This window comes from Lethenteron reissneri, chromosome 36, assembly GCF_015708825.2.
Source record: "Lethenteron reissneri isolate LAM-NWPU_2019-01 chromosome 36, ASM1570882v1, whole genome shotgun sequence".
Classification (NCBI taxonomy): domain Eukaryota; kingdom Metazoa; phylum Chordata; class Hyperoartia; order Petromyzontiformes; family Petromyzontidae; genus Lethenteron; species Lethenteron reissneri.
In genome coordinates, this window is record NC_083814.1 from 13,146,079 (window position 1) to 13,170,108 (window position 24,030).

Below are 24,030 nucleotides of genomic sequence, written 5' to 3' on the forward strand. Positions count from 1 at the left end.
TCTGCCTCCGCTTTGATAGGGCCGCGCCAACATCTGTCGGATCTGTTGATTTGGGGAGTCGTGAAGCCACCCGCTCCACAGGCCCCCTGACTCCCCCCCCACCCACCCATTACCCCCCCCCAACTCGCCTCCTCTCCCAGATGCCCCCGCTCGGACGGGCGCTGTGGATCACCGCCATTATATATTTATTTCCCCCTGCATCTTTACACGAGCAGTTAACGGTCATTACTCATCGCTCACGCTTTCAATTTAACCTAATGAGCTGTAATGGTTTAAAACATTTTTTTATATTATTATTCCAGTACTTTAGATTTCTTAAACTTGGGTGAAGTGTGCGGAATTAAAAGTTTTAACGGCTTTTAATTATTACGCTTGGATGTGGAGGGGGGAGGGGGACGATCGGGGGAGAGGGAGAAGCAGCAGAAAGCAAAATTAATTCTGCATTAGTGGCATTTGAAATTCTCCCTCTCCGCAGACACCCACTCGATTTCCACATTTCTTCTCTCGCTTTAAGCCGCGTTATCAGCACTCACACTGGACGTTCATTTGCACAAACTTCATTCAATGGAATGCAAAATGAACGCGCGCGGGAGAGGGCGGTGCGCGCGTGTGGGTGCATTTGCTTAAAGGTGCGCGTGTACGCACGGGAGCGTTTTTGCATGCGCGTGGTTGTGCTAATGCGTGTACTGTTGTACGTGCGCGCTAGTCTATGGGTGTATGCGTGAACGTGCGCATACGTCAACCTGAGCACGTGCGAGCACGTGCATGCATGTGCTCGCACGCTCGCGCGTGCATGCCTTTGCATGCACGTCTGCTTACGTGTGTGCGCGCACGCGTGTCTTTGTGCGTGTCTGCCTACACGTGTGCACGTGCGATTGTGAGAGTCTGCATGTGCGCATGCATGTGCATTCATATCTGCATGCGTGCACGTGCGTGTGAACGTCCGCGTGCGTGTGTGTGCGCGTGTCCGTGCGTGCGTGCGTCCCCACACTGCACCGGCGGCCAGCGTTGTGCCGTCTCCCCCACTCGCCCCACCTCCTCCTCCTCCTCGCTGCCGCGTGCCACCGGCATCACGGCTCGTCCGTAATGCCGCTGGATTACCTTGGCTTTCCTGGGCGCACGGCACTCGGTCTCTTTATGCAGAGCGCAGGATTCTGCAAGTGTCTTCGCTCCTTGGGGTTTTTTTCCTGACAGAAAGATACGCGGAATCCTCACCGCGCCGAGATCAAACCCCAGGCTCATTTTCACAGCTCAGCCCCCGCCCCACCCATCTCCGTCCTTCACCTCCCCACACCCCCCAGCTCAGCTTCACATTTCACGAGTGTTCAATGTCACTGAATTTGACGAGCGGTTAATATAACCCTTCGTCATCGTCGTCGTGAAAATAACCATCGCCGTCGTCACGATCATTTCTTCTCGAGCCACGGGTGCCCGGTCTGTGTCGCGGGGGGGCGGGGGCGTGGGCGATCGATCGGAACGTGCTCTCTGCTGTAACGTGGCCGTTTTGGGAACCCCGTGATGCAATTCTCAAGAGCAGGCTGCCGCGTGCCCGGTGTCTGTAGCTCATATTTCAAACGTGAAAATTACCCGCAGCTAAATTTTAAAATAATAACCGCTCCTTTGTGACTCGGGTTGCTTTCTGGAAAAAAAGTGAAAGAACTCTCACCTGGTTAACTAAACAACATCAAATTAAATTTGTTTCCATTCCTTATTTTCCCCTTTTCGCTCCCCTAATTCCCCTGCAGCCAAATTACCCCAAATGCCCCCGCACCCATCGCGGTTCTCGCAAGCTCAGCGGGATTGAGCCCGGCTAGAGCTAAGGTGGGTGACCGCCACCGCTGGGGCTTGCCAAGTGTTATAGGTGGGGTTCTACGAGGAGGTGGCAGTGTTCAGTGTCACCCCCCCCCTCCCCCCCACGTGGAGTTTCTCTGGCCTCTCCGGTTCCATGTCAGGGTCAAGAGAACATCAAGGCCCCTGCCATCAGCGCCATCGCTTCCTTCCTTCTGCCAGGCCCCTCAGCTGTTGCGCAGTCTCATCGGTCGGCAGGGCTGCGCCGTGACGGTGACACTCGTGCCTCGCAGCACAAACGCCATTGGTTAGATTCCCGACTCGGGTGCCCCTCTGCGTGGAGTTTGTATTCTCTCCCCGAGTCTGACGTGGGTTTCCTCCGGGTTCTCGGATTTGCTGCCATAGCTAAAAAAAAAAACGATGATGCAACGTTCTTGGACCAAAATTCCGATGCTGCAAATTTACATTCAAGTCATTCAATTGGCATCACACAACATCGCCCCCTCCTATGGAAACTTGGCAGGACCCTCATGGAGAAGAGTCTTGAGATTCATATTCTTGGTTCTTTCGGACGGCTGCTTGCGTTGTGACCGAAACGTCGTGAGAATGATTTTATTATGTTTTATTTTTATTATTTTATTATTTCCCTTCTACGTGACTTTACCGAAAGAACCAAGAAGATGAATCCCTGCAGTCACGAAAGCTTTCAATCTAAATTTAAGAGTCTTGAGACTCGGTGAGGTTTCCTGGGTAAACGGGCATTGTGGTAATAATTGGCACAGGGAGGACACCCCACGAGGCGTACGAGAGGGCACAACCCAATGGTCGGCGCTTGCCACACTGCTATCTCCTTGCCCACTCGCAGCTCAGCGGGTTTGGGATTTTCACAAATCTTCGCGTGACCCGCCAACCCCCCCTCCCCCGGCGGATCGTGGGCATGCGGTTCTGCCACTTCCCCCCGAATGCCAAGACTACGACTCTCACGGTCCCCACCCTGAACAAGAAGACAGCTGGCCCCGAGCGGAGACGCAGCAACGCTTCCAAACCCAAACACGGAGCGGTGGGAGCCCCCCGGGGGCTCCCATAGCGGCGTGCACGCTCCCAGCATGCCCTGGGGTACGTGCTCACCGCCGATTGAGCGGAGAGCGCAAGGAGGTGACGAGGAGCTTGGTGGTTGATTGGAGGAGTGAGGAGGTGATGATGATGATGAGGAGCCAGGTGACACGGGCGGCGGCCCTGGTGTCCGGGCCGACCGTGCTCGACTTTCGCGCCTCGCACCGCCGTTGTCCGTCTCTGTAACTCTGTCGGCGCAGCTCGGCACTCCGCGTCTCACCCAGCCAGCGGCGCAATCGTGTCGGACAAATGACGAGTAAGTGGAGAGCGGCGGCGCGGCGAGGGGGCGAGCGGGAGCCGTGTGGGGTGGTGGTTGGGGGGAGGGAGGGGGTGGCAGACGTGGGGGGGGGGGGTGGCGGTAATTGCTCCCAGACGGGGAATTAGTAGAGACCGCGTGAGCGGGCGGGCGGGGGAGCGGGGAGCGAGCGCGGAGCGAGCCTAAGCGATGTGCAATCCGCGCTGGGAAAATCATTATCGCTCCCAGAATTCCAGCCGCAGCACGGGCGGTGGACGTGGCACCGCACCTGCGCCGTCGGCACGGAGCGTCCCTTCGGACCGGCGCTCTCTCTCGGGCCCCCCCCCCCCCCCCCCCCCCGGGCATTCGTTGTGGTGCCCTCGGCGGAGCGTGGGAGCGGTGCCCTTGGCGCCGCTCGCAAGAGGAGCGCTTTGCAGCACCACCGTCCCAGCGGTTGGGGCCGTGGCGCTCGTTACAATTTCCACGGCCACTTGTGGAAGTTCCACATTCCTATGCTGGCGGCGCGTCACGTAGGACACCACCGCCGTCCACATCCCACTAAATGTTTCTCACTTTATCGGCCCTAGAGGAATAAAGAGGCAAGTTCGACCCCACCTGGGAAATTAACTCGAAACCTTCCACTTGCGTGCCGTGTGCTCTACCTACTGCACCACCCGACCCGGCCTCCACAGCGTGGGAGACGCTGCACCTCGGAGTCGCTCGCCCGGTCGATTAAACAATGTTTGTTTACGTTGTCCAAGTGGGCTTAAGCTGCATCAGCGTCCCAGCATCCCTCTGTTCCTCCTTCCCTCCATCTCCATCCCTTCATCTCTCCATGCCACCATCTTCATCTCTGTCTCTCTCCGTCTCTCCTTCCCAGCGTCTCTCCCACAAGCTGCACCGTGATGTTAGCGGTCCTTGCCGCCGGCTCGCCGCTTTCACGGCGCTCGCCGCCGATGGGATTTAGAGATCCGCGGGTGGCGGCGGCGGCGCTCCCATCATGAGACTGCGAATGCCCCGTGGCCCGGGGCTGTGACAATTCATCGGGGGCCAATCGCAGACGCGTTAGCAAGCGGCTCGCTCGCCCTCTCTAGCCACGTCGGGGCGAATTTCGAGCGGTACCACAGCAGCTGGCGACAAAGAATGTTGTCGGTGCCCAGTGGCTTAGAAACAACGGGATGGTGGTGGTGGTGTTGGTGGGGATGGTGATTGTGGGGGTGGTGGTGGAGTTGATGGTCGTAGTGCTGATATCAGTGCTTGTGGTGGCGGTGGGGAGTGCGTCAAGGGGGGATGTACGTGGATGGATAAATAAATAAGTAATCGCGGCGATCGCGATGCCCGGAGTTGAGGGGGCCGCCCGTGTAACACAACTCCTCGCGCCTCCCAGCCTCAGCGCGGCCCTAATCGCTTTCCAAGGCGCACGAATCAAAGTGCAGCAGCGACATGAAAGCGTTGGGGAGAGTGGCACGGGGCCACGGGCTGCCTGACCCGCAGGCAGAGGGGGGCGCGGGGGGGCAGCTCCCGCAGGAGCCCTGCACTTTCGACTCCTGAGAAACCGCCCCCCCCCCCCCCCCGATCGCCGATCACCGCTACCGCCGTCGAGATGTCACGCGGCAGAATATTTATTTATTTGTTTGCGCTGCGCATGGGCGTCAGGCGAGCGCCGATCGAGTCGCTCAGGAACGGCCGACCGCACCCCCCGCCTCCTCCTCCTTCCGGCCGCTCTTCCCCCACGCTTCGTCGCCGCTGTCGGCCTGATTATTCTCATTATTTTTCTTCTTATTATTTTTATTCTTTTTAAACGCGGATCTCGCCGTCTTCTCCCGCGCCGTCTCGAGCCCGGGCATCGTCCGTGCCGCCCGTCTCCTCCCGCGCCGCCGCCGTCCAATGCCTCCTCCTAGTGGCCACGTGGCTGCATGGACCCTCCTGGCGCCAGTGGCACGGAGAGAGAAGCGGCCGCAGAGCGAGCGGACTCTGCGTCGGCGGCGGATGAGAAGCGTGCGCGACCGGGGGCGTTCGTCGTGCGCGTCGTGCGTGGTAGAAAACGAAAAATTGCGAAACGCAAATTCCACTAATTGCAGCTGTTTTGAGGCGGACGTGAAAAAAAATAATAGCGATAATTTGGGGAAACATTGACCCAGTAATAAATAAACTGCCGTGAATTCCTCTAATTGGGCAATAAATCACAGGCGGGTAGCAAGGGACGGCGGGCGGCGCGCTGCGCAACGAGCGACGTTCACATCCGCGGAAACGCGGCAATTATTTTTTGTTTAATGGACAAAGGACGTTTGTGGGCAGCGAGCAAGAGAGCGAGAGAGCGACGGGCAGCGGCGCCTGACTCGCGCTGCCCTCTGCCCGCACCCCCCGCCCAGGTCTGGTTCAGCAACCGGCGCGCCCGCTGGAGGAAGCAGGCCGGGGCCAACCAACTGGCGGCGTTCAACCACCTCATACCGGGCGGCTTCCCCCCGGCCAGCATGCCGGGCCTGCCGCCGTACCAGCTGCCTGAGGGGCCCTACCCGGGCTCCGGCATCCCGCAAGGTGAGGCGCTCGCCGCTGCGCGGTCATCGTCATGGTCATCGTGGTCATCGTCATCATTGTCGGCAGTGGCTGGGATCAATCCACTTCCGGGTGGAGGTCTCCCTGAGCCCTCAATCCATCCGACTCGATCCAGCCGTGCCCTTTGGCCACACTAGAAATCGTGGGGTCCCTCGTCAGCCGAGCTCGCTCTGGCGCCGGGCCACGGCACCCATTGCCTCCCTCGGCGTCACGGGGCCCCGAGTGTCCGTTCTAGAACAGACCGCCGCCGCACTCCGCTTGGGCCCCCCCACGGGAATGGACGGACCCTGCGGCAGTGGCGGCGCGCGAGCGTGCTGACCGCCGGAGACGATCCGGCGGCGCCCGTGAGCGACGTGAATTGACTTACGCAATCGGCAAAGAATCTGCGCAGGGTTCCATCGGAGGGCGCCTTGCAGGTGTGCGTCATTGTGCTCGCGCACGCGAGCGGGTGTATGACGCGCTGGCGTGTGTGGGAATTAATTCATTAGTGCGCTGAGCGCGTTACAGTAAACGCTATTGTCTGGTGTGTTTTTGCGCTGATTGTAATTTATTGAAGGCAAGCATCCCTGTGGGGGGGGGGGGGGGGGGGGTCAGCGGAAGGGGTCGGTGAGGGTCGGTGGGGGTTTCATTGTAAGATTTTAGAGATTTGGGTTTAGAATTGTGACTCGGAGTCGTTTTGGTGTTTTTAGGCCAAGTTTAAACGTTCCACAATCTCAGCCGTCTTCACTGTAGAGGAGAGACGGAGTTTGTAAGGCCGTGAACCCTGGGCAGGGACCCCATGTCAACGTTCCTCTCCGTGCATCTCTGATGTTGACCGTCGTGCGCACATTAGACCATCGCGCAATGCACAGCAAGCAATATTGGTATTCACATAAATACCTCGTTGGTTAGTCTCTTGGCAAACCAATTTGAGTTTGATCTGACTCAAATGTAAAGTCACACTTCAAACTTTCCACAAAACGTTCCCAGACTACGGCAACTCTACACCTGATGGGCCTTGACTCGTCGACCCCATTTAAAAACACCCTCTCTCCTCCTCCCCCACATGGTCGTCCTCCCACAGTGGACACAGGCACGACGGTACACAGACCGCAGCCCCTGCCGCCCTCCTCCATGCACCAGGGCGGCGGCCTGGCCGGCGGGGACGGCGCCGGAGCCTACGGCCTCTCCTCGAACCGCTCCGGCTTCTACTCGGACAGCTTCATGTCGGCCGCGTCAGCGCCGTCCAACCACATGGCGCCCATGGCCAACGGCCTCTCCCCGCAGGTGAGGGCGCGTGGGGTCGAGGGGGCGCGGGGTCGCGGTCTGCAGGTATAAGGTCACGGAAGTTAGAAACGGGGCTCCCGCGGACCAATCGGCTGTGCCGGCAGGAAGATGGTGGAGGTGACGGAGGGTTTTGTGGAGACAGGGGCGGGCGATGTCCTTTATGGAGGGGGCTGCGAGGAGGTCAAGATGCCGAGCGCTTTAGCAGGAGGCGTGTTTGATGGGCTGTGGAAACCACCTTGGAAGAGAAGAAGAGAGCGGAGCGTGCGCATAGAGAAAACGGTGTGGACCAGAGGGCCGCCCTCCAACCGTGCAGTTCGACGAGAAGCTGCTGCTGGCGTTTTGCACAGGGAAGGATGTTGAGAAGTTCGTTCCGAGGCAGGAGAAACAACGCAGAAGCCCAGCAGAGAACGTGGCAGCTGCGCTAAGTGGGCGTGGCCTCCACGAGTCTGGCGACCAAGGGAAGAGAAGGCCTAAGATCAGTATCTGAGATACTGTCAGGACAGATGTCTCCGTGCGAGCCTATGGGTCAATCTGTGAGTCTGTTGGTCAGTCTGTGAATCTGTAAGTCACTCTGTGAGTCTGTGGGTCACTTTGTGAGACTGTGGGTCACTCCGTGAGTCTGTGGGTCACTTTGTGAGTCTGTGGGTCACTATGAGTCTGTGTCTCTTATTGCTGAGAAATAGCCGTGGTGAGAGCATATCTCCTTGCCTTACTCCTCTTCCAATTTGTGTGCTTTTACTTCCTCTGTGCAATCTCAGTGGAGCTGTTCCATCTTGACGAATTATTTTGATCTATGAAGGCCTTGCTATGCGAGAGCTTGGGAAGATGCGCCAATTTACACCGAATCAAATGCATTTTCATTGTTGATGGTGATGGAGTGACTGTGGAGAACAATGCAGGAAGTGAGTGAAGAATCAGACTTGACGGCTCTGCTGGATAAAGTCCTCACCACTCCGTGCCGGCCATGAGAGTTGTTAGGCCATACTTCGCCACGCAGGGTCAGCACGGCTTGGCTAAGCGATGGGAGGGCCCAGGACCAGTTCAGATCTCATTCTCCACTGCTCTTAGCCGTGGCCAGGAATCGAACCACGGCTCCATCGCTCCGCCCCGACCGCCGAACAAACCCGGCAGCGACCTCGTTCGCAACGGCGCGACGGCAATTACGGTGCCCCGCCATGGCGACGGTCACCCTGCGACTGGCCCTCCCCAGCAGGACGCGCCGCCCACAATAAAGGGCGGCCTTTGTGGAAGGCGGCGTGGCACGGCGGCGGCTTGTGTTTAAATTTTAGCTTAGCAGTGATTAGCTAAACCTTGCGCGCCCAGGTAGCGCCAAATAGTGTTAAGCATTCCAAATCGCGTTCTCCGCCGGGGCTTCCCGGAGCCCTGCGACCCCCCCCCCCCCCCCCCGCACGCCCCGCGCTGCATACGCAAGTCTTTAGCGACGGGTTGGCAGGGATTGCGTGTGTGAGTGACAGCTAAAACCGTCTCTCTCTCCCCGCCGCCACCTGCTGAAAGGAGCTTCTCTTTCTCTCGTTTCCCGTCCTCCCACCCACTACTTTCCCCCCCTCCCAAATTATCCTCATCCCGTGAACCGCCATTAAATCCTGCGGCAGAACCGATGCCGATCCGGAGTAAGAAGTAAATTACAAGCAATTACACAGCGATTAGGCCGCAGCCCTGGCACTCGGAAGGCCCGACACGATCTCTGCTAACAGGCAGAAAATAAGATTGCAATGGCGCATAAAACAGCGCTGGAGATGATTTCCAGCGCCGCGTTTGTCTGCGATTTTGCGCCGCTTCTGCACGCCCGTGTTTTATTGCAAAGCGCCGCCTCCCCCTTCAAGCGGATTTCGCGAACGTTTTTCTGGTGTAACTTTTCAGCGCCAATTTTGCGGTGAAATTCCACATGACCCAAACGCTTTCGTTTCATTGTTTCTCTCGCACTTTTTTTTATTCCGGCTTTTTTTCCCTCTCCTTCCTCGCCTCCTCCATCCGTCTCACCCCATCCCTCACGCTTCGCCACCCAACCCCTCGGTTTTGGCAGAGTCCAGAGCCCTGCTGCTCAACAAGTGTCTGTACTGTGTTACATATAACCAACGCAAATGTGAATAATAACAAAAACAAGAATAATAATAATATTTTACAGCCTCTTGTCAAACCATTGGCGGATAAAGGCCCCTCCCCAAGCAGTGTCACAGTCATGGGGGTCGTTTGACCATGCTTCACCACACCGGTCAGTGGGGGTCGGCGAGAGAGGAGGCCCAGAACATCGCTCGCCACCGACGCTTGCCACGTCTCCGGATCGATCTCTCGTCGCCGCGTTCATCGCACGACGCGCCGACCGTTGCGCCGTGTCTCCCCCTCTCCGACGATAATAAAAATAACCCTGAAGGAAGACGGCGTGACGGGGGGTACGAAACGGGAGTTTATCTCTCTGGGAACAAAGCAGCCGCTGTGCAGTGCGCTTCGCTCCGCCCGCAGCGTCGTTGTTGCGCACTGGAATTTGCTGGAACCGCAATTTTTGTGACTCATCGAGGGGCCGTAGCGGCGCTGGGCGTTCGGGAAACCGCAGAGCCCCCCCCCCCCGTCCCACCCGGGGCGCAGTCACGAGGGGCTGCGAGCGGCGAGTTCGCGGCTGCCGACGCGAAAAACAAAGTCCCCTTGGCCGGCTTCTCCACCGTCAGTCGTCCGCGATCGAGCGCCTTCTGCCGGCAGGGAGGGGCGCACGGGCGGCAGGGCCGACGAGAACGTTCCCATGGACGCGTTGCCGCTTTCACCCCAAATTCGGCAGCGCCCGACGTGGGCACGATGCCGCGTCGCTCGCTCGCTCGCTCTCCCAGCAGCTCGCCCCGCACCAAGGAAGCGACTCCACGTCGTAGTGCACCGCTTCCCACTGCCTCGCGCACCACCAGTGGTGCATATATACACAGTACAGAAATGGATATCTACTAATTCATCGTAAATATATATTACAATATATGTTAAACACGTAGGCTTTCGCGACCAATATCATCCGTAAGAGGTTTTTTTGGGTTAGATCGCTTAAATATATAAATGTGCCGTTAAAACCCACCACCACCCAACACAGCCAACTAGTAAGGGTTGTTGCGTAAACAGAACATGCCAATTCGCCAGAAGGACAATATCAAAGGGCTCGGATAATGCACATGCATCATGTACGTTTCCTCAGTAATCCTGCCCCCCCACAATTGTGCAAGAGCGCAGAAGGGTGGTCACCACATCTACGCCTCTGCATAAGGAACGAAACAGGTGGACTTCTCCACAAATGTAGCTGTCGCCTGATGAAGCTAGTTGTAATAACTGGCGAAACGTCGTACTAAGATTGTAAATGTTGTGGCTTGGCTCTTCAGCACACTGGTGTGCTGTACTAGTGACGAATTGGCACGTTCTATTTACGTGACAACCCTTACTAGTTGGCTGTGTCGGGTGGTGGTGGGTTTAACGACACATTTATATATTTACGCGATCTAACCCAAAACACCTCTATTATGGATATTACAAGATATGTTAATTCATTTAAATGTGAATAGATCATGTATCTATCTTTTAGTTCATATTTATAGATAATAGTTAATTTACACACACAGATATCTCTTATGGGCTCTTGAAAGTCCACCAGCGGTTGTACCATGAAGGGAATGGCCCCCTGCCATAAGAATGTGGAATCTCCATCACCGTCTCAAGGCCACCGGGAGAGATGAGCACCGCTGGCCCCTACCCCGCGGCGCTTGTTTGAGCGGGGAGGCACTTAACCTTTGACCTGACCAGCGATCAACGCGTCAGCCAGCTGGGGATTCCTCAAATTCCCTCCCGCCGCCACCTGGGCCGGAACGCCAAGCTCGCGAGTGACGGAACGGCCTCATTACCCACAGATCAATGCCCTTCAACAGCAACAACAGCAACAACAACAACAACCTTTGCCTCCCCGCACACCGCGTCGATCTTGCCACGCCAGTCAGCGCGAGATCGCTGAGCGCGCTACCCCCGGGAGCGGTCCGGCGATGTCGCTTGCCACGGATGTTAGCCGTGGCCCGGGAATAGAACTGTGGTAGCCACGTGGGCGGCGCGGTGAGCGGACCGCTGCGCCACCTCTACGTTTGTCAGAGGGTAAAGGCGCAGCCCCGCAATTGCTCGCTCAGCTCACCTCTGGTGGAAGGGCCTCCACTAGAGGGAGCTCCAGAGCGACTCCTCGAGAGGGTGTGTGGCCAGGCGTCTGGGAAGAGGTGGGAGCCACCCACACTTTACCCCACCGCTCGTGATGCCACAGTGAGTCGATCGGCAGGACAGACGCGGTGGGCTGGGCAAGGTAGATGGTGAACATGGCAGCGTCATCAAACGGCAAATGATAGACGCGCTGCTTTGTTATTTATAACTTGAGTGGGTAGTGCGTCTTGTACACGAAGCCCCGAGTGTGATGGCTCCCAGCGGCTCGTTTACGCGCCGCGCGCTTTGGGCCGCCCGAGGTTTCCGCGCGGGCTCCGGCTCTTCCTCGCTCCTTTCATCCGCCCAGTGTTTTGAGAACCCCGACCCTCCCGGGGGGCCCCTTAAATGCTCCGCGCGCATCTGCGTGGCGGCGGCGGCGGCGATGGCTCGTGTGGGAATTTGCCGTTGGATGGAAGCGCCGCGCCCGCGCTCCCACGGGCGTACATCTGCAAACGTCGTTGGGCTCCATCGCGCTCGCTCACTCGCTCGCTCACTCGCTCGCTCGCCCGCGTGCGCTCAATTTCTTCTTTTTTATTTTCTTGGAGTAAATTCTGCCGTGACGGGCCCCGCACGCGGTCCTACCCCCTCGCTGCGCGTGTGTGACCGTGCGTGTGTGCGCGTGTGTGACCGTGCGTGTGTGCGCGTGTGTGACCGTGCGTGTGTGCGCGTGTGTGACCGTGCATGTGTGCGCGTGTGACCGTGCGTGTGTGCGCGTGTGTGACCGTGCGTGTGTGCGCGTGTGTGACCGTGCATGTGTGCGCGTGTACCTGTCTGTGGGGAGCGGTGGTGCAGCGGTTAGTGCGCTGCACTACGCACCCAGGCGACTCAAGTTCGATTGCAGCTCACGGCCACCACCAATGACGATTATCTGGTCTGGTCCTGGGCCTCAATTCAATACCTGGTTCGGTGTGTAAACATCGCCTCCTCCTCTACCACCTCCTCATCTTCTTCCTCCTGCTCCTGTCAGGCAGCGCGGCTGTGCCTCGTGATGGATGGGTCGCTCCTCGGGTCTGATCCACCGCCATCCTTCACAGCTTCTCACGCCAGGAATTTGCTCTTGATCTGAGCGAGGGAACTTTTTTTTCCGACTCACCCCCCCCCCCCCCCCCATCTTCATCTTGTCTTTCTTTGCTCTAAAGAAGAAAAAAAATCACTGCCGTTTTTATAAAGTATCTGCTAAGGCAATCAGTGTCAATTCCCAGGCCTCTATCAAAGCTCAGCCAAAGGGTGTAAATAGTGCGTCTAAAGGGGGTAATTTACTACCTTTGTGAGACCAGTCGTCAGAGGGGACTTTATCCTCGCTTCTTTTGTAATAAAAATAATAACGACACGAGATGCAAAAACATCCCGAGCAGAATGAGTCTGCTTCTCTGAGGATGGGCTGCACGGTGGTCAACGGATGGCCGTAGAGGAATGGATTCTTGAATTCATCCACACGGAGGTTCGAGTGTTACCCCCTGGTCACGTGCGTGGCTTTTCTCTGCATTGTGTTCCTCGCCCACGTCCTCCTCAGCTGTCCCCACTACGCTCCGTCCGCTGCCCGTGCTGTCAACTCTCCCTGCTCCTGGTTCAGCTCCACACACGAGACTCTTCTCCTTGGACTGTGACGGACTGCCTCTCCCTCGTAAATAAACAACCCCCCCCCCCCCCGCTCTCCGTTCGGCTTCTGGAGAAGCGGCCGCGTTGTTAAGCGTTGCAGGAATCGCCGCCGCGTCCCGGTGGTCCCAAAACAAACAACCGCACGGACGTGGGGATCATCGACGGCCTGGACACGTGTCCCCCGCAGCCCCCCCCCCTCCCCCCAATTACCGGCGTCGCATCGCCCGCTCGCTCGCTCGCCGTGCGTGAGCGACGCGGGCGACGAGCTCCGGGTGCGGCGGCTGACCCCGTGTAAGCGGCGGCCCCGTGCGGCGGCGGGGAATAATATTTACTAAACATTTCACGGCCGGCTGCCGGCGTGGGGCGGGGGGTGGAGGGAGGTGGGCGCGGGGTGGGCGGAGACGGCGGGGCTGGGAGAGTGGAGAGCGCCGTGCGGGACGCGCTGCGTTGCCGACCGGCGAGCGCGCGGGAATCGGCCAACTCACGCGGCCCTCGTTTTGATGTCACTTTGGTGACTCGGTCCACTCGCTTGTGCAATTGAATCGCTCTCTTCCTGCCTCTTGAGTTCTCGCCCGGATAAGCGGCGTGTGCCGGTGAAGCGACGTCTACCCCACCCGGAACGTGACGGACACGGGTTCTGTTTCGCGGCGGTCAGCAATGCCCCTCCATCCTGCAGCGAGTAACAATAAACACAACAAAAATCTGTCAGTCCTGATTGACAATAAGAAAACTCAAACAAATATGTTTTTATGTTTAATTTAAAAAGATATTATTATGGCAGCATTCCCGATAAGATTTGCTATAGAATTCCACAGAGCAAGGGAGTAACATGAGCAGTTTGAGCCTGTTTACACACATGAGGCTGTCTGGGAATCCCAGGTGATGTCGGTTCCGTGATCCTCTCTCTGTTGGGGAGCAACGCACCCCTCGACTCGTCCATCCCCGCAGCGCCCAACCCGCACTCACACTCACCCACACGCACCCACACGCACGCACCCACACGCACCCACACTCACCCAGACACACGCACCCACACGCACCCAGACACACGCACTTACACGCACACGCACGCACACACACGCACTCACACGCACACGCACGCACGCACACGCACGCACCCACACGCACCCAGACACACGCACGCACACGCACGCACCCACACGCCCCAGACACACGCACCCACACGCACACGCACGCACACGCACGCACACACACGCACTCACACGCACGCACTCACACGCACGCACACACACGCACTCACACGCACACACACGCACACACACGCACGCACACACACGCACGTACACACACGCACGCACACGCACGCACGCACACGCACACGCACACGCACCCAGACACACGCACCCAGACACACGCACCCACACGCACGCACACGCACACGCACCCAGACACACGCATGCACACACACGCACTCACACTCACGCACACGCACACACACGCACGCACCCACACGCACCCAGACACACGCACACGCACGCACCCACACGCCCCTTCCAAACACGTCCGTCTCCGTGGAGACGGAGCGATGGGCTCCGTCTCGCGGGACGTGCCGGCGTGCCTCATCTGGCACGGATTTAGCGGTGGATTTGCGCTCGCCCGTGCGGTCGCTCGTTTCTCATGGCGGGGGCCACCCGGCCGCCCCCGACTCCTCGCCGTGCCGCGCCGTGCCACTCGATCCGCGGATACGCGCCCACGTTCCCCTCTGCCGGGAAGCGGCCTCGCCCAGAGCCCACTTGATCCCCGGTGCCGGCCTCCGCTTTGTACGGCGCTTCACGTGGCGCGTAACGCTGCTTGGCTCGTCCCGGCCGCGGCGCGACAGGGCGTTCTCGCGGTGTGACGCGAGGGCGACACGGGGGCGACGTGGGAACGGCCGGCGCTTCACCTGGGTCGTCCTCTGCGCATCTCGCTCCGTCACCGTGCGGGTGCGTGCCGGAACGCGCATTCGGATCGTGTTTAACGAGCAGTCGAGGCTCTGCAAAAGTGAATAAGAATCACATAATGTTTGTTGAATCTGCCAGCCTGCAGGCCATTCTGCACCAAGGCTCTCCAGTGGCACTTTGTTTAAGCGGGGCAAATTCCAGACTGGCTTCGACTTCTCCGAAGCTCATCAGCAAGTTGCGGCCTGTTTATCAAATGCCACTGCGATGCCTGGTGTTGCAGGCCACGGTGTTCTGTGCGAGAAATGGAGATGTGTGGTAGGAGCCACGTAGGCTGATGGACAACGATGTCAACGGACATAGAAACAAAAACGTCGATGTGTTTGTCTCACCATTGACCACATGATACAATTAACGCAGTAGCAAAGGTCGACGGGTCACGGACCATCTCAATTTACATCGTCCACCTTGACACTGAGCGGGCGTCGTAAGAACCGGCGAACGCCGCTATGTCACGCGGCGCAATGTTTACCATCGCAAGTTCGCGAGAATCGCTCGGTCAGCACGGAACCGTCCTTGCGCCTGCACCTGTTCGCTGGCTCTCGCCCACATTCCCACACAATCTCTCGCGCCCACACGTCGCCCGGGATTTCAAGCTGCTTCCCAGCTCCCCCGACGCTCCCGTCCGTGCCAAACGGGCCATCTGACAAATGCCTGGGGCTCACCAACCACCCACCCACCCCCCACCACCACCGCCAACTCGCTCATCCGCTGATCCACTCGCCCGCACCCCCACCCCCGTGCCGACACCTCAAAGCCCAGCTGGTGCGAAAGCGCCGTGCCGCCGCGTGCCAAGGTGCCGGGGTCAGAGGGCGTGGGTCGGCATCGGAATCGGCTTGGTCACACATGCCACGCTGGCAGGTGTGACGAGGAGAGATCATCGGCACCGTCATTGCCGCCGCCGTCGCCCCTACCGCCGTCGCTCGCATCGTCTCTCGCATCGTCGCTTACATCGTCGCTCGCATTGCCACTCACGCCGCCGCCGTCACCGCTGCCGCCGCCGGGCGGGCGATGTGAGTCGTCCAGCCTTGGCCTTCACGCTGGGACAAACCGCGCCTCCTGCCCTCGCCCCGGCTTTTGGAATTAGGTGCGGATTTTTTCCGGGGTTTGAGTGAAATATTTATTTTTATATTTTCTAGCCCTTTCCACCTCCCGTTCTTGTTTTTCGTTTTAAGCCCATTTGCGCTAAATTCGCTGCGTTGGGCTCAGAGCTCGCGCGCGTGGCGCTCCTTGGGTGTGGAGAGCGAGAAACATTACCCGGTTCAAAAATATCGATTTGGTGTTTTTTGGCTGCCGCTTTGCCAGGGGGAGGGGGGGGGGAAGGTCACCCACACTCCCACAGAGAAAAACCCAACACGCCAACACCGTAGCCTCCCGTGACGTGCAATCTGAAGGGCAATATTTAGCTTCAATAAATCTGAATTATTGGCATATCACAGGAAAATCTGTGTATCGACGTCTAAAGTCAACCAGATGTGCAATGTGATACTGACATTGCCGTGTAGCGCTTATACATTCCATATTTCTGTGACATCGGAGAGCGGGCGTCCCTATAGCCGTTCCAGATGGGACTGGGCCTGAGCCAGAAGTTTAACGGTGGGAGGGGAAGAAACTCCACAGAAGGAATTTACTACGAAACATTAAAGATGTTTTCGCTCGTACACGCACGATACCATATCTGCAGCTGCCCGCCGATTTGTTCGCGGGATTACCGAAGCGTCGTGAAGTGGACCCAACGGGCACCCCGACGCCGCTCGCAAAGAGGGGGGATCCGTGCCGCGGTGGTGCAGCAGTGACCGTCAGTCGACCGCAGCTCTCCCAGCGTGACGAGGGCGCCCTCACCGTGAGAACAAACAAACTCACTCTAGATTGGAAAACTCACCTTGCGAGCCGAGTGGCACAACGGTCCCACGGGAGCAACGCTTCCCGGCGGTGTTTTGACCGGGAAGGAAAACTGCAGGCTGGTTTAGATTTCTCTGGGCCTGGGCAGCGGAATGTGGGCAGTTAAGCCAACGCTGCCAGGCTGCCCGATGTCGCAGGAGAGATCCCTCCCACTGGCACCGCGGGGCCCGTTCATTGCAGAACAGGAACATGGTCCAAAATGTTGAACTAAACTTACTCTTCTTTTACCTGACCTGGTTAAGTGCACGATTCGTCTATAAGATATAACATGCCATTTACCATTTAGTGGCATTCAAATAGTAAATGAATTGTCAGGTTTGTTAGACATTTTAAATAATCGAAATTGATCGTCCATTGTCAATCCACTGCTGGATGTAGGCCTCGCCTGACTGTGCTAGTCGTTCGGGTTGTTTGACCATACTTCACCACACTGGTCCGTGCTTGCTGGCGAAGTGGGGGCGGGGGGGGGGGTGCAGGGGATGTCACGAGAGGCCGTACCACTCGCCGCGGTGAATACAAAACACTCGGTTCTTGGATGGAATCGCGACAAATCATCGTGAGCAGGTGTTGCGAGCGAGCGGTGTTGCGAGCCAGCGTTGTTGCGAGCGAGTGGGTGTGCACCGGTGCACTGTAGGAATTGGGAGATGATCAAAGAAAAGTTTTGCTCCGTGACCTCTGCTCTGCAAATTAAAAGATGAAAATACACTCGAGAGGAGCACAGCCCCGGAGAGTTATTCATAGGTGCATTTTATTATTTTTTTGGTCTTCGTCGTCTTATTACCGATTAGATCTTGATGTAAATCAGTCCTGACAGCTTAGTGCGGTTGTGACACCGATCGCCACGGAAGGGACAATAATGTTTAATTCAGAAGGAAGGCTTCCGAGCGCGAGTTCTCCACCACCATATGTCCGTCAGCCAATCACGAGCCGCCTCCTCATCATCATTATTATTATTATTCATGGAGAGGCCCTCTCTCTCTCGCTGTCTCTTGAGCGAGCGAGCGAGCGAGCACGCCGCTCCCTCCCTCCCTCCCGCTCGCTCTCTCTCCCTTGCCCCGCCAGCTGTGTGCCTCTCTCCTCCTCCTCCGCCGCGATGCCCGTCGCAGCGTGGCCGGGCGTGGGCGCGGGCTGCCGGGCCTGCAGAGCCCAGCTGAGAGATACTTCACTCTCCATTTGCATCCAATTATTGTGATGAAGCCAGCCCATTAGCGGGTGTCAGGACCGATTTGCTGTGACACACCTTCCTGCGGCACCCCGACGCGCCCAGCCCCGCCGTCACGTGGTCACGGCGCCGCCTAATTTGTTCCATTCGACGGTTTTCCCCTTCCCGATGATTAACGCTCCGAATTGAATTCCGCTTTCCCTTTGTGGGCAGGGGGGGGGTAGGACCTCCGCAAGGATGACGCTAATCACACGGTTCACCTTTAATGTGCCGGGATCTTTCGTTTCTCTCTCGCTCCTTCCTCTTATTTAGCGACGAAGGAGATGCTGCAAGGGGGATATTTAACCGTTTAGATTTACCCCCTAATGAGGGTGCTAACCTCTGGTTAGCCCGCGATGCGCACTGAATATGCGGCCGAGACCCAGCGACAGTATTCAGGTCACACCTCCTGCTGCCGCTCGGCGCTCCGCTATGGTAATGCTGCCAGCAGCGTGAAAAAGTAAATAAGCATATATATGACATTTTTCCATTTCCATGTTATTTTGTGCTTGGTGGGAAAAACAATCTCTTTGCAATTTAGCGGTAACAGATGCCGCGCGGTACACGTGTAGGGTGACTTTCTGGGGTCACATCGAGAAGGAGGAGGCGGAGGAGGAGGCGGCGTGCAGGGCCGGCTCGCCCAAAATTTGCCGTTGAGATTTGGGCACTTTGTGCGGAACGGTTTTAAAACGGACCGCGTCGCGCCGGTCAGAGCCCCTTAAACAAGTCTGAATCAAGGGAGGTTCGTTCCACCCCACAGTCCACCCTGCCAGGCTAACCCCACCAGGTCCACCCCACCAAGTCCACCCCGCCAGGTCCACCCCGCCAGGTCCGCCCAGCGAGGTCCACCCCACCAGGTCCACCCCGCCAGGTCAACCCCACCAGGTCCACCCCACCAGGTCCACCCTGCCAGGCTAACCCCGCCAGGTCCACCCCACCAAGTCCACCCCGCCAGGTCCACCCCGCCAGGTCCGCCCAGCGAGGTCCACCCCACCAGGTCCACTCCGCCAGGTCAACCCCACCAGGTCCACCCCACCAGGTCCACCCCACCAGGTCCACCCCACCAGGTCCACCCCGCCAGGTCAACCCCACCAGGTCCACCCCACCAGGTCTACCCTGCCAGGCTAACCCCACCAGGTCCACCCCGCCAGATCAACCCCACGCAGTCCACCCCACTCAGTCCACCCTTCCAGGTCCACCCCACCAGGTCCACTCCGCCAGGTCCACCCCACCAGGTCCACCCCACCAAGCCCACCCCACCAGGTCCACCCCACCAGGCCCACCCCACCAGGTCCACCCCACCAGGTCCACCCCACCAGACCCACCCCACCAGGTCCAGCCCACCAGGTCAACCCCACCAGGCCCACCCCACCAGGTCCACCCCGCCAGGCCCTCCCCACCAGGCCCACCCCACCAGGCCCACCCCACCAGGCCCTCCCCACCAGGCCCACCCCACCAGGTCCACCCCGCCAGGTCCACCCTACGAGGTCGCCGTGACATTTAGCTGCTTCAAATTAAAACCGATTTTCGGCAGTCGGGAAAAAAAAAACCCGAAGCCCAGTGGTTACGGCACATTTCACTGTCTCGCCACGCTGGTGTTGGTATAGATGAGCGGTGCTGTGGGTCCTGCCCTGTGAACCTGGCGACCCGGGTTCGAATGCCGGTCCCGTGTCTCTCGCCCCACTTTGCGAACCGGAACTGACCAGAGCGGTGAAGTATGGTCAAACAACCCCCGTGACCGACACGGCACCGTTGAGGCCTTCATTCAGCAGGCGATTGACAAAAGGGCGGTAATTATTATTATTTAAAACGTGCCAATTTCATTTAATCTCCCACGTTGCGTAATTAATACAGAACGCAAATGAATAAATTGGTTCATTATGCAGGAGTGGCGCTGCCACTCGCACCGATTGGCGACAGCGATTACACGGAACTCTTCACTCCACGCCCGGGGTGGCGGTGTGGGTGGGTGGGGGGGGCTCGGGCAGTGGGGGGAGCGGCGGTTCAGCGTCGTCCCCATCGTTGTTCAGGATGGCGGCCGCGAGAACGGGAGAGGGAAAGAACGTTCCTCGCGCGGTTTCTCCACGGCCGACCCCGCCGCTGCCCTCGTCCGTGACGGCCGCCGTGCGGCCCGGCTCCATCTGTCCGGAGGGGGGCGGTGGAGCGAAGCGTCAACTCTCATTACCCGACGGCCTCCAGCCCCCCCCCCCACCGGCAACCTCCCCCTGCCCCCCCCCTCCGCGGCTCCCCCCCCACCCACACCGGCTCACCCTGTGCTTCCGAGCGCCGCCGCAGTTATCACTTTTAATTACCTCCGCCGGGCTAATTAACGAGACAGATTGCTCCGTGCGATTAAGGGTCCCGCCAGTCAGCGAGACATTAAATTGTTCTCCGGGCGAACGCGCCGAACGCTGGCAGCAGCCGCCGATGTGGAGACTAAAATGAACGCGCGAGAAAGTGGCAATATGTTCATTACGGGTGCCGCGGGCCGCGCTCCCTTCGAGAGCACCGCGCGGATCTCGGCAGCACCGCGCCTCGTGGGAGCCACTTCTGTGGCCTCACCTGCGGGCCTCACCTGCGGGCCTCACCTGCGGGCCTCACCTGCCGAGAGCTGCGGGCCTCACCTGCCGAGCATCGTCTCCCTGTTGAGCCCGGTTTGTGCCGGGGCGACCGTTTGATTCCCGGTGCTGCGAGTGGAATTATCTTCATTTTCCTTTCTTCATCTTTTCCCGTTGAATTCCTCAGCAGCTTTTGCTTCCGGTGCAAGTGCAGGCGTGGTGGTGGGTATCACGGCGACGACGACGATGATGAGACTGATGATGATCTATGGGTTTAAGTCACACAGCAGGAGACGTATGGGAGATTTCCCCGTCACGTTGCTAGCGCCTCGGCCTGCCGCCCCCATGCCACCATCTCTCCGCTGTCAAAACACACAGAGAGAGAATCTTTTATTCGGCGCGGTGATGAAAGAAACCCAAATTCTGCTTGCGGGATAAAAAAAATGAATAACACAATAAATAATTAAACAGCGGTCACACAGCCAATCCCGAAATAGGTTGGCAGCATTATTAAAGTGGGAGGGAAACAATAGACAATTTTATATATTTTTTAAAGAAATGCCCATAATTCAAAACGCTGTGCCCCGGAGCGAGCAGTGTGACTGCTCGCTGGCTTCTATTTGTATTCCTCTCTCCGTGAGAGCTGCCGGGGTCCGCCGCCACCGCTCCGCGAGGAATCTTAGCGCGTGCTCTCCCCGCCTCTCACTGGAGCCCTTGTTCTTCTGCTGCTCGCAGCCCTGGGCAGAGGCACGTGAACTCGCCCAGTGACGGGCACCGCCCGCCCCGTCCCCGATGCGCACCCAGCCCCCCCCCCCACCTCCCATGTACCCCCACCAGCCCCCCCCTCCCATGTACCCCCCACCAGCCCCCCCCCCTCCCATGTACCCCCCACCAGCCCCCCCTCCCATGTACCAACCCCGCCACCCGCCCGCCTCGATACCTCTTCTTTCTCGCCGTCTCTGCGGCACGTGTCCCTCTGACGTGCTCTCACAAGTAAGAGGGGCACGCGACGGCTACCAGGGCTACTCATCGTCACGAGCAGTAGCAGCAGCAGCAGCAGCTGCTGCCCACTGTTCGATGAAGCCCCGCGCAGAAGCGCGACGGAGCGTTCCGTCTCCGCGGCGGGCGACACTCCGCGGTCCCCCCGGTCCCCCCCCCGTCCCCCCCGTCCCCCCCGTGCCCCCCGTCCCCCCCGTCCCCCCCGTCCACGTGCCCCGCCCGCTCACGTTCTCCGCACGCGGCCAGTGTGACGCCTCTGACTCGCGTTCCCTAATCCGCGTCGCGTTCCTCTCGCTGCCTCGTGGCGTACTCCCCGGCGTGCGCCTCTCCACACTTCTTTGAGAACTTTTCCGCGCCGCTTTTCCGATTTTGTTCCTCAACTCGTCCGCGTCTCTGATTCGCGCACCTGGGGGGAGCGCGACTCGCGCGCCGGGGCCCCCCGTTGGCAGCCGCGGGGCGGCGAGAGCCCCGTCGTGACGCTCGGTCGACACGCGCGGGGAATGGGAAGCGGGTGGGCAGCGCGGGGCGCTCTGCCCTCGTGGGCAGCGCCGCGGCAAAAACTCGGCGGCCTCCCTGCCGCCTCTCTGCCGCCTCTCTGCCGCCTCTCTGCCGCCTCTCTGCCGCCTCCTCTGCCGCCTCCCTGCCGCCTCCCTGCCGCCTCCCTGCCGCCTCCCTGCCGCCTCCCTGCCGCCTCCCTGCCGCCTCCCTGCCGCCTCCCTGCCGCCTCCCTGCCGCCTCCCTGCCGCCTCCCTGCCGCCTCCCTGCCGCCTCCCTGCCGCCTCCCTGCCGCCTCCCTGCCGCCTCCCTGCCGCCTCCCTGCCGCCTCCCCGCGGCCTCTCCGCCGCCTCCCCGCCGCCTCCCCGCCGCCTCCCCGCCGCCTCCCCGCCGCCTCCCCGCCGCCTCCCCGCCGCCTCCCCGCCGCCTCCCCGCCGCCTCCCCGCCGCCTCCCCGCCGCCTCCCCGCCGCCTCCCCGCCGCCTCCCCGCCGCCTCCCCGCCGCCTCCCCGCCGCCTCCCCGCCGACTCTCCGCCGCCTCCCCGCCGCCTCCCCGCCGCCTCCCCGCCGCCTCCCCGCCGCCTCCCCGCCGCCTCCCCGCCGCCTCCCCGCCGCCTCCCCGCCGCCTCCCCGCCGCCTCCCCGCCGCCTCCCCGCCGCCTCCCCGCCGCCTCCCCGCCGCCTCCCCGCCGCCTCCCCGCCGCCTCCCCGCCGCCTCCCCGCCGCCTCCCCGCCGCCTCCCTGCCGCCTCCCTGCCGCCTCCCTGCCGCCTCTCTGCCGCCTCTCCGCCGCCTCCCTGCCGCCTCTCCGCCGCCTCTCCGCCGCCTCCCCGCCGCCTCTCCGCCGCCTCTCCGCCGCCTCTCCGCCGCCTCTCCGCCGCCTCTCTGCCGCCTCTCTGCCGCCTCTCTACCACAGTCCCAGGAATGTTTTTTCAGGTTAATTGATTTCGCTGGACATGCGCTTGGGAGGGGGGGAGGGGGCGATATGGAGGTCGGTCCGATCTGAGAACAGACCGAGAGTGACCTCACATCGACCCCACAGGCCAGGTCATCGCTGTAGGGCTCGCTGCTCCCGAACACTCGATACGGGGGCAAGCGTTCCCACTTGCCCTCCGCCCTCGTCCCTCCTTACCTCTCGCTCCTCTCGTTGCCGCTCTCCATTTCATCTTCCGTCCCTCTCCCCCTCCGAATATCTGTCCCCCTGTTTTTCCCCCTCTTTGTCTTTCTCCCTCCATCCCTCCCTCCCTCCTCGCCCCCCCCCCCCCCGCCCCACGCCCGCGACCTCCCTCCCTCTCTGTGAATTGAGCCGCGTGGAGCCCTCAAAGAGCTCGCTAAATCTCGTTAAGGAGGGGTAACGGTAAATCTGCAGCCCATTACGCCTTGCCCCAGGGCCACTGGCAGAAGGCACCAATCCCAATCGCTATCTCCGCGCCGCAGAAGGCCGAGATATCGGGCCGCTCGCACCCGCTCGCTCGCTCGCTCCCTCGCTAAAAAGAAAAGATGGGGTGGCGGTGGTGGCGGTGGTGGCGGGTGGGTGGTGGGGGGCAGCAGCAGCAGGGGAGGTAGAGGCAAGATTTTGTGGATGTGTCCAAGCACAACAAGCGCGCCGCTGATGGCTGTCACGCCCTGGGTAAGCGTTCCTGTGCTCGCTGCGCGCGCCGCTGGAGCCCCGCCAAAGAAAACCCAAAGCCGCTTCAGCCTTAATTACACTTCCTGAGACCTGACAGATTTTTTTCCCAATTTCTACGGTAAAAACAATAAATGTAAAATCCCATTTTAAGACGTAGTTTGATGTGTTGGCATTTTTTTCCCCTTTCTTTCTTTCTTTCCGCAACCTTTATTTTTTTTTCATATCCCGGATTGTCACAACCCGTTAGGCGCCCGAGCCACGCCGAGCATCACGAGAATCGCGGTCGTGGCCACGGCGCGAGCGCGGATCGGCCACGAAGCCACCACGTTGCCCGACCCCACGAGCCGCTGCCGCCAGCGCCACCGCGCTCGGGCGTCGTGCTGGAAATGGCTCGCGGTGGTGGCAGCACCGGGCCTGCTCGCGGCGGAGACACGTGCCGTACGATGGACGCGGTTCTGGGCGTGCGGTCGAGACGCGTGGCACGGCACGTGGCACGGCACGTGGCACGG

General features: G+C 59.8%; 1 protein-coding gene and 1 long non-coding RNA gene across 4 annotated transcripts in view; one reads left to right on the plus strand and one right to left on the minus strand.

Moving 5' to 3' along the window:
* Positions 1-24,030, plus strand: part of PAX3 (paired box 3) — a 106,684-nt gene that overhangs the window by 68,333 nt on the left and 14,321 nt on the right. For all 3 annotated transcript variants that reach the window (XM_061566216.1, XM_061566215.1, XM_061566214.1), the window contains exons 6-7: positions 5,509-5,674; positions 6,756-6,958. In XM_061566216.1, coding sequence (XP_061422200.1) covers positions 5,509-5,674; positions 6,756-6,958 — 369 coding nt within the window. The remainder of the gene's footprint in view (positions 1-5,508; positions 5,675-6,755; positions 6,959-24,030) is intronic.
* Positions 19,342-23,095, minus strand: LOC133351189 (uncharacterized). Its single transcript, XR_009756156.1, has 3 exons — positions 23,024-23,095; positions 20,467-20,762; positions 19,342-19,983 (listed from the first exon to the last, which is right to left on the minus strand). It is a non-coding gene; the product is annotated as an uncharacterized LOC133351189 (long non-coding RNA).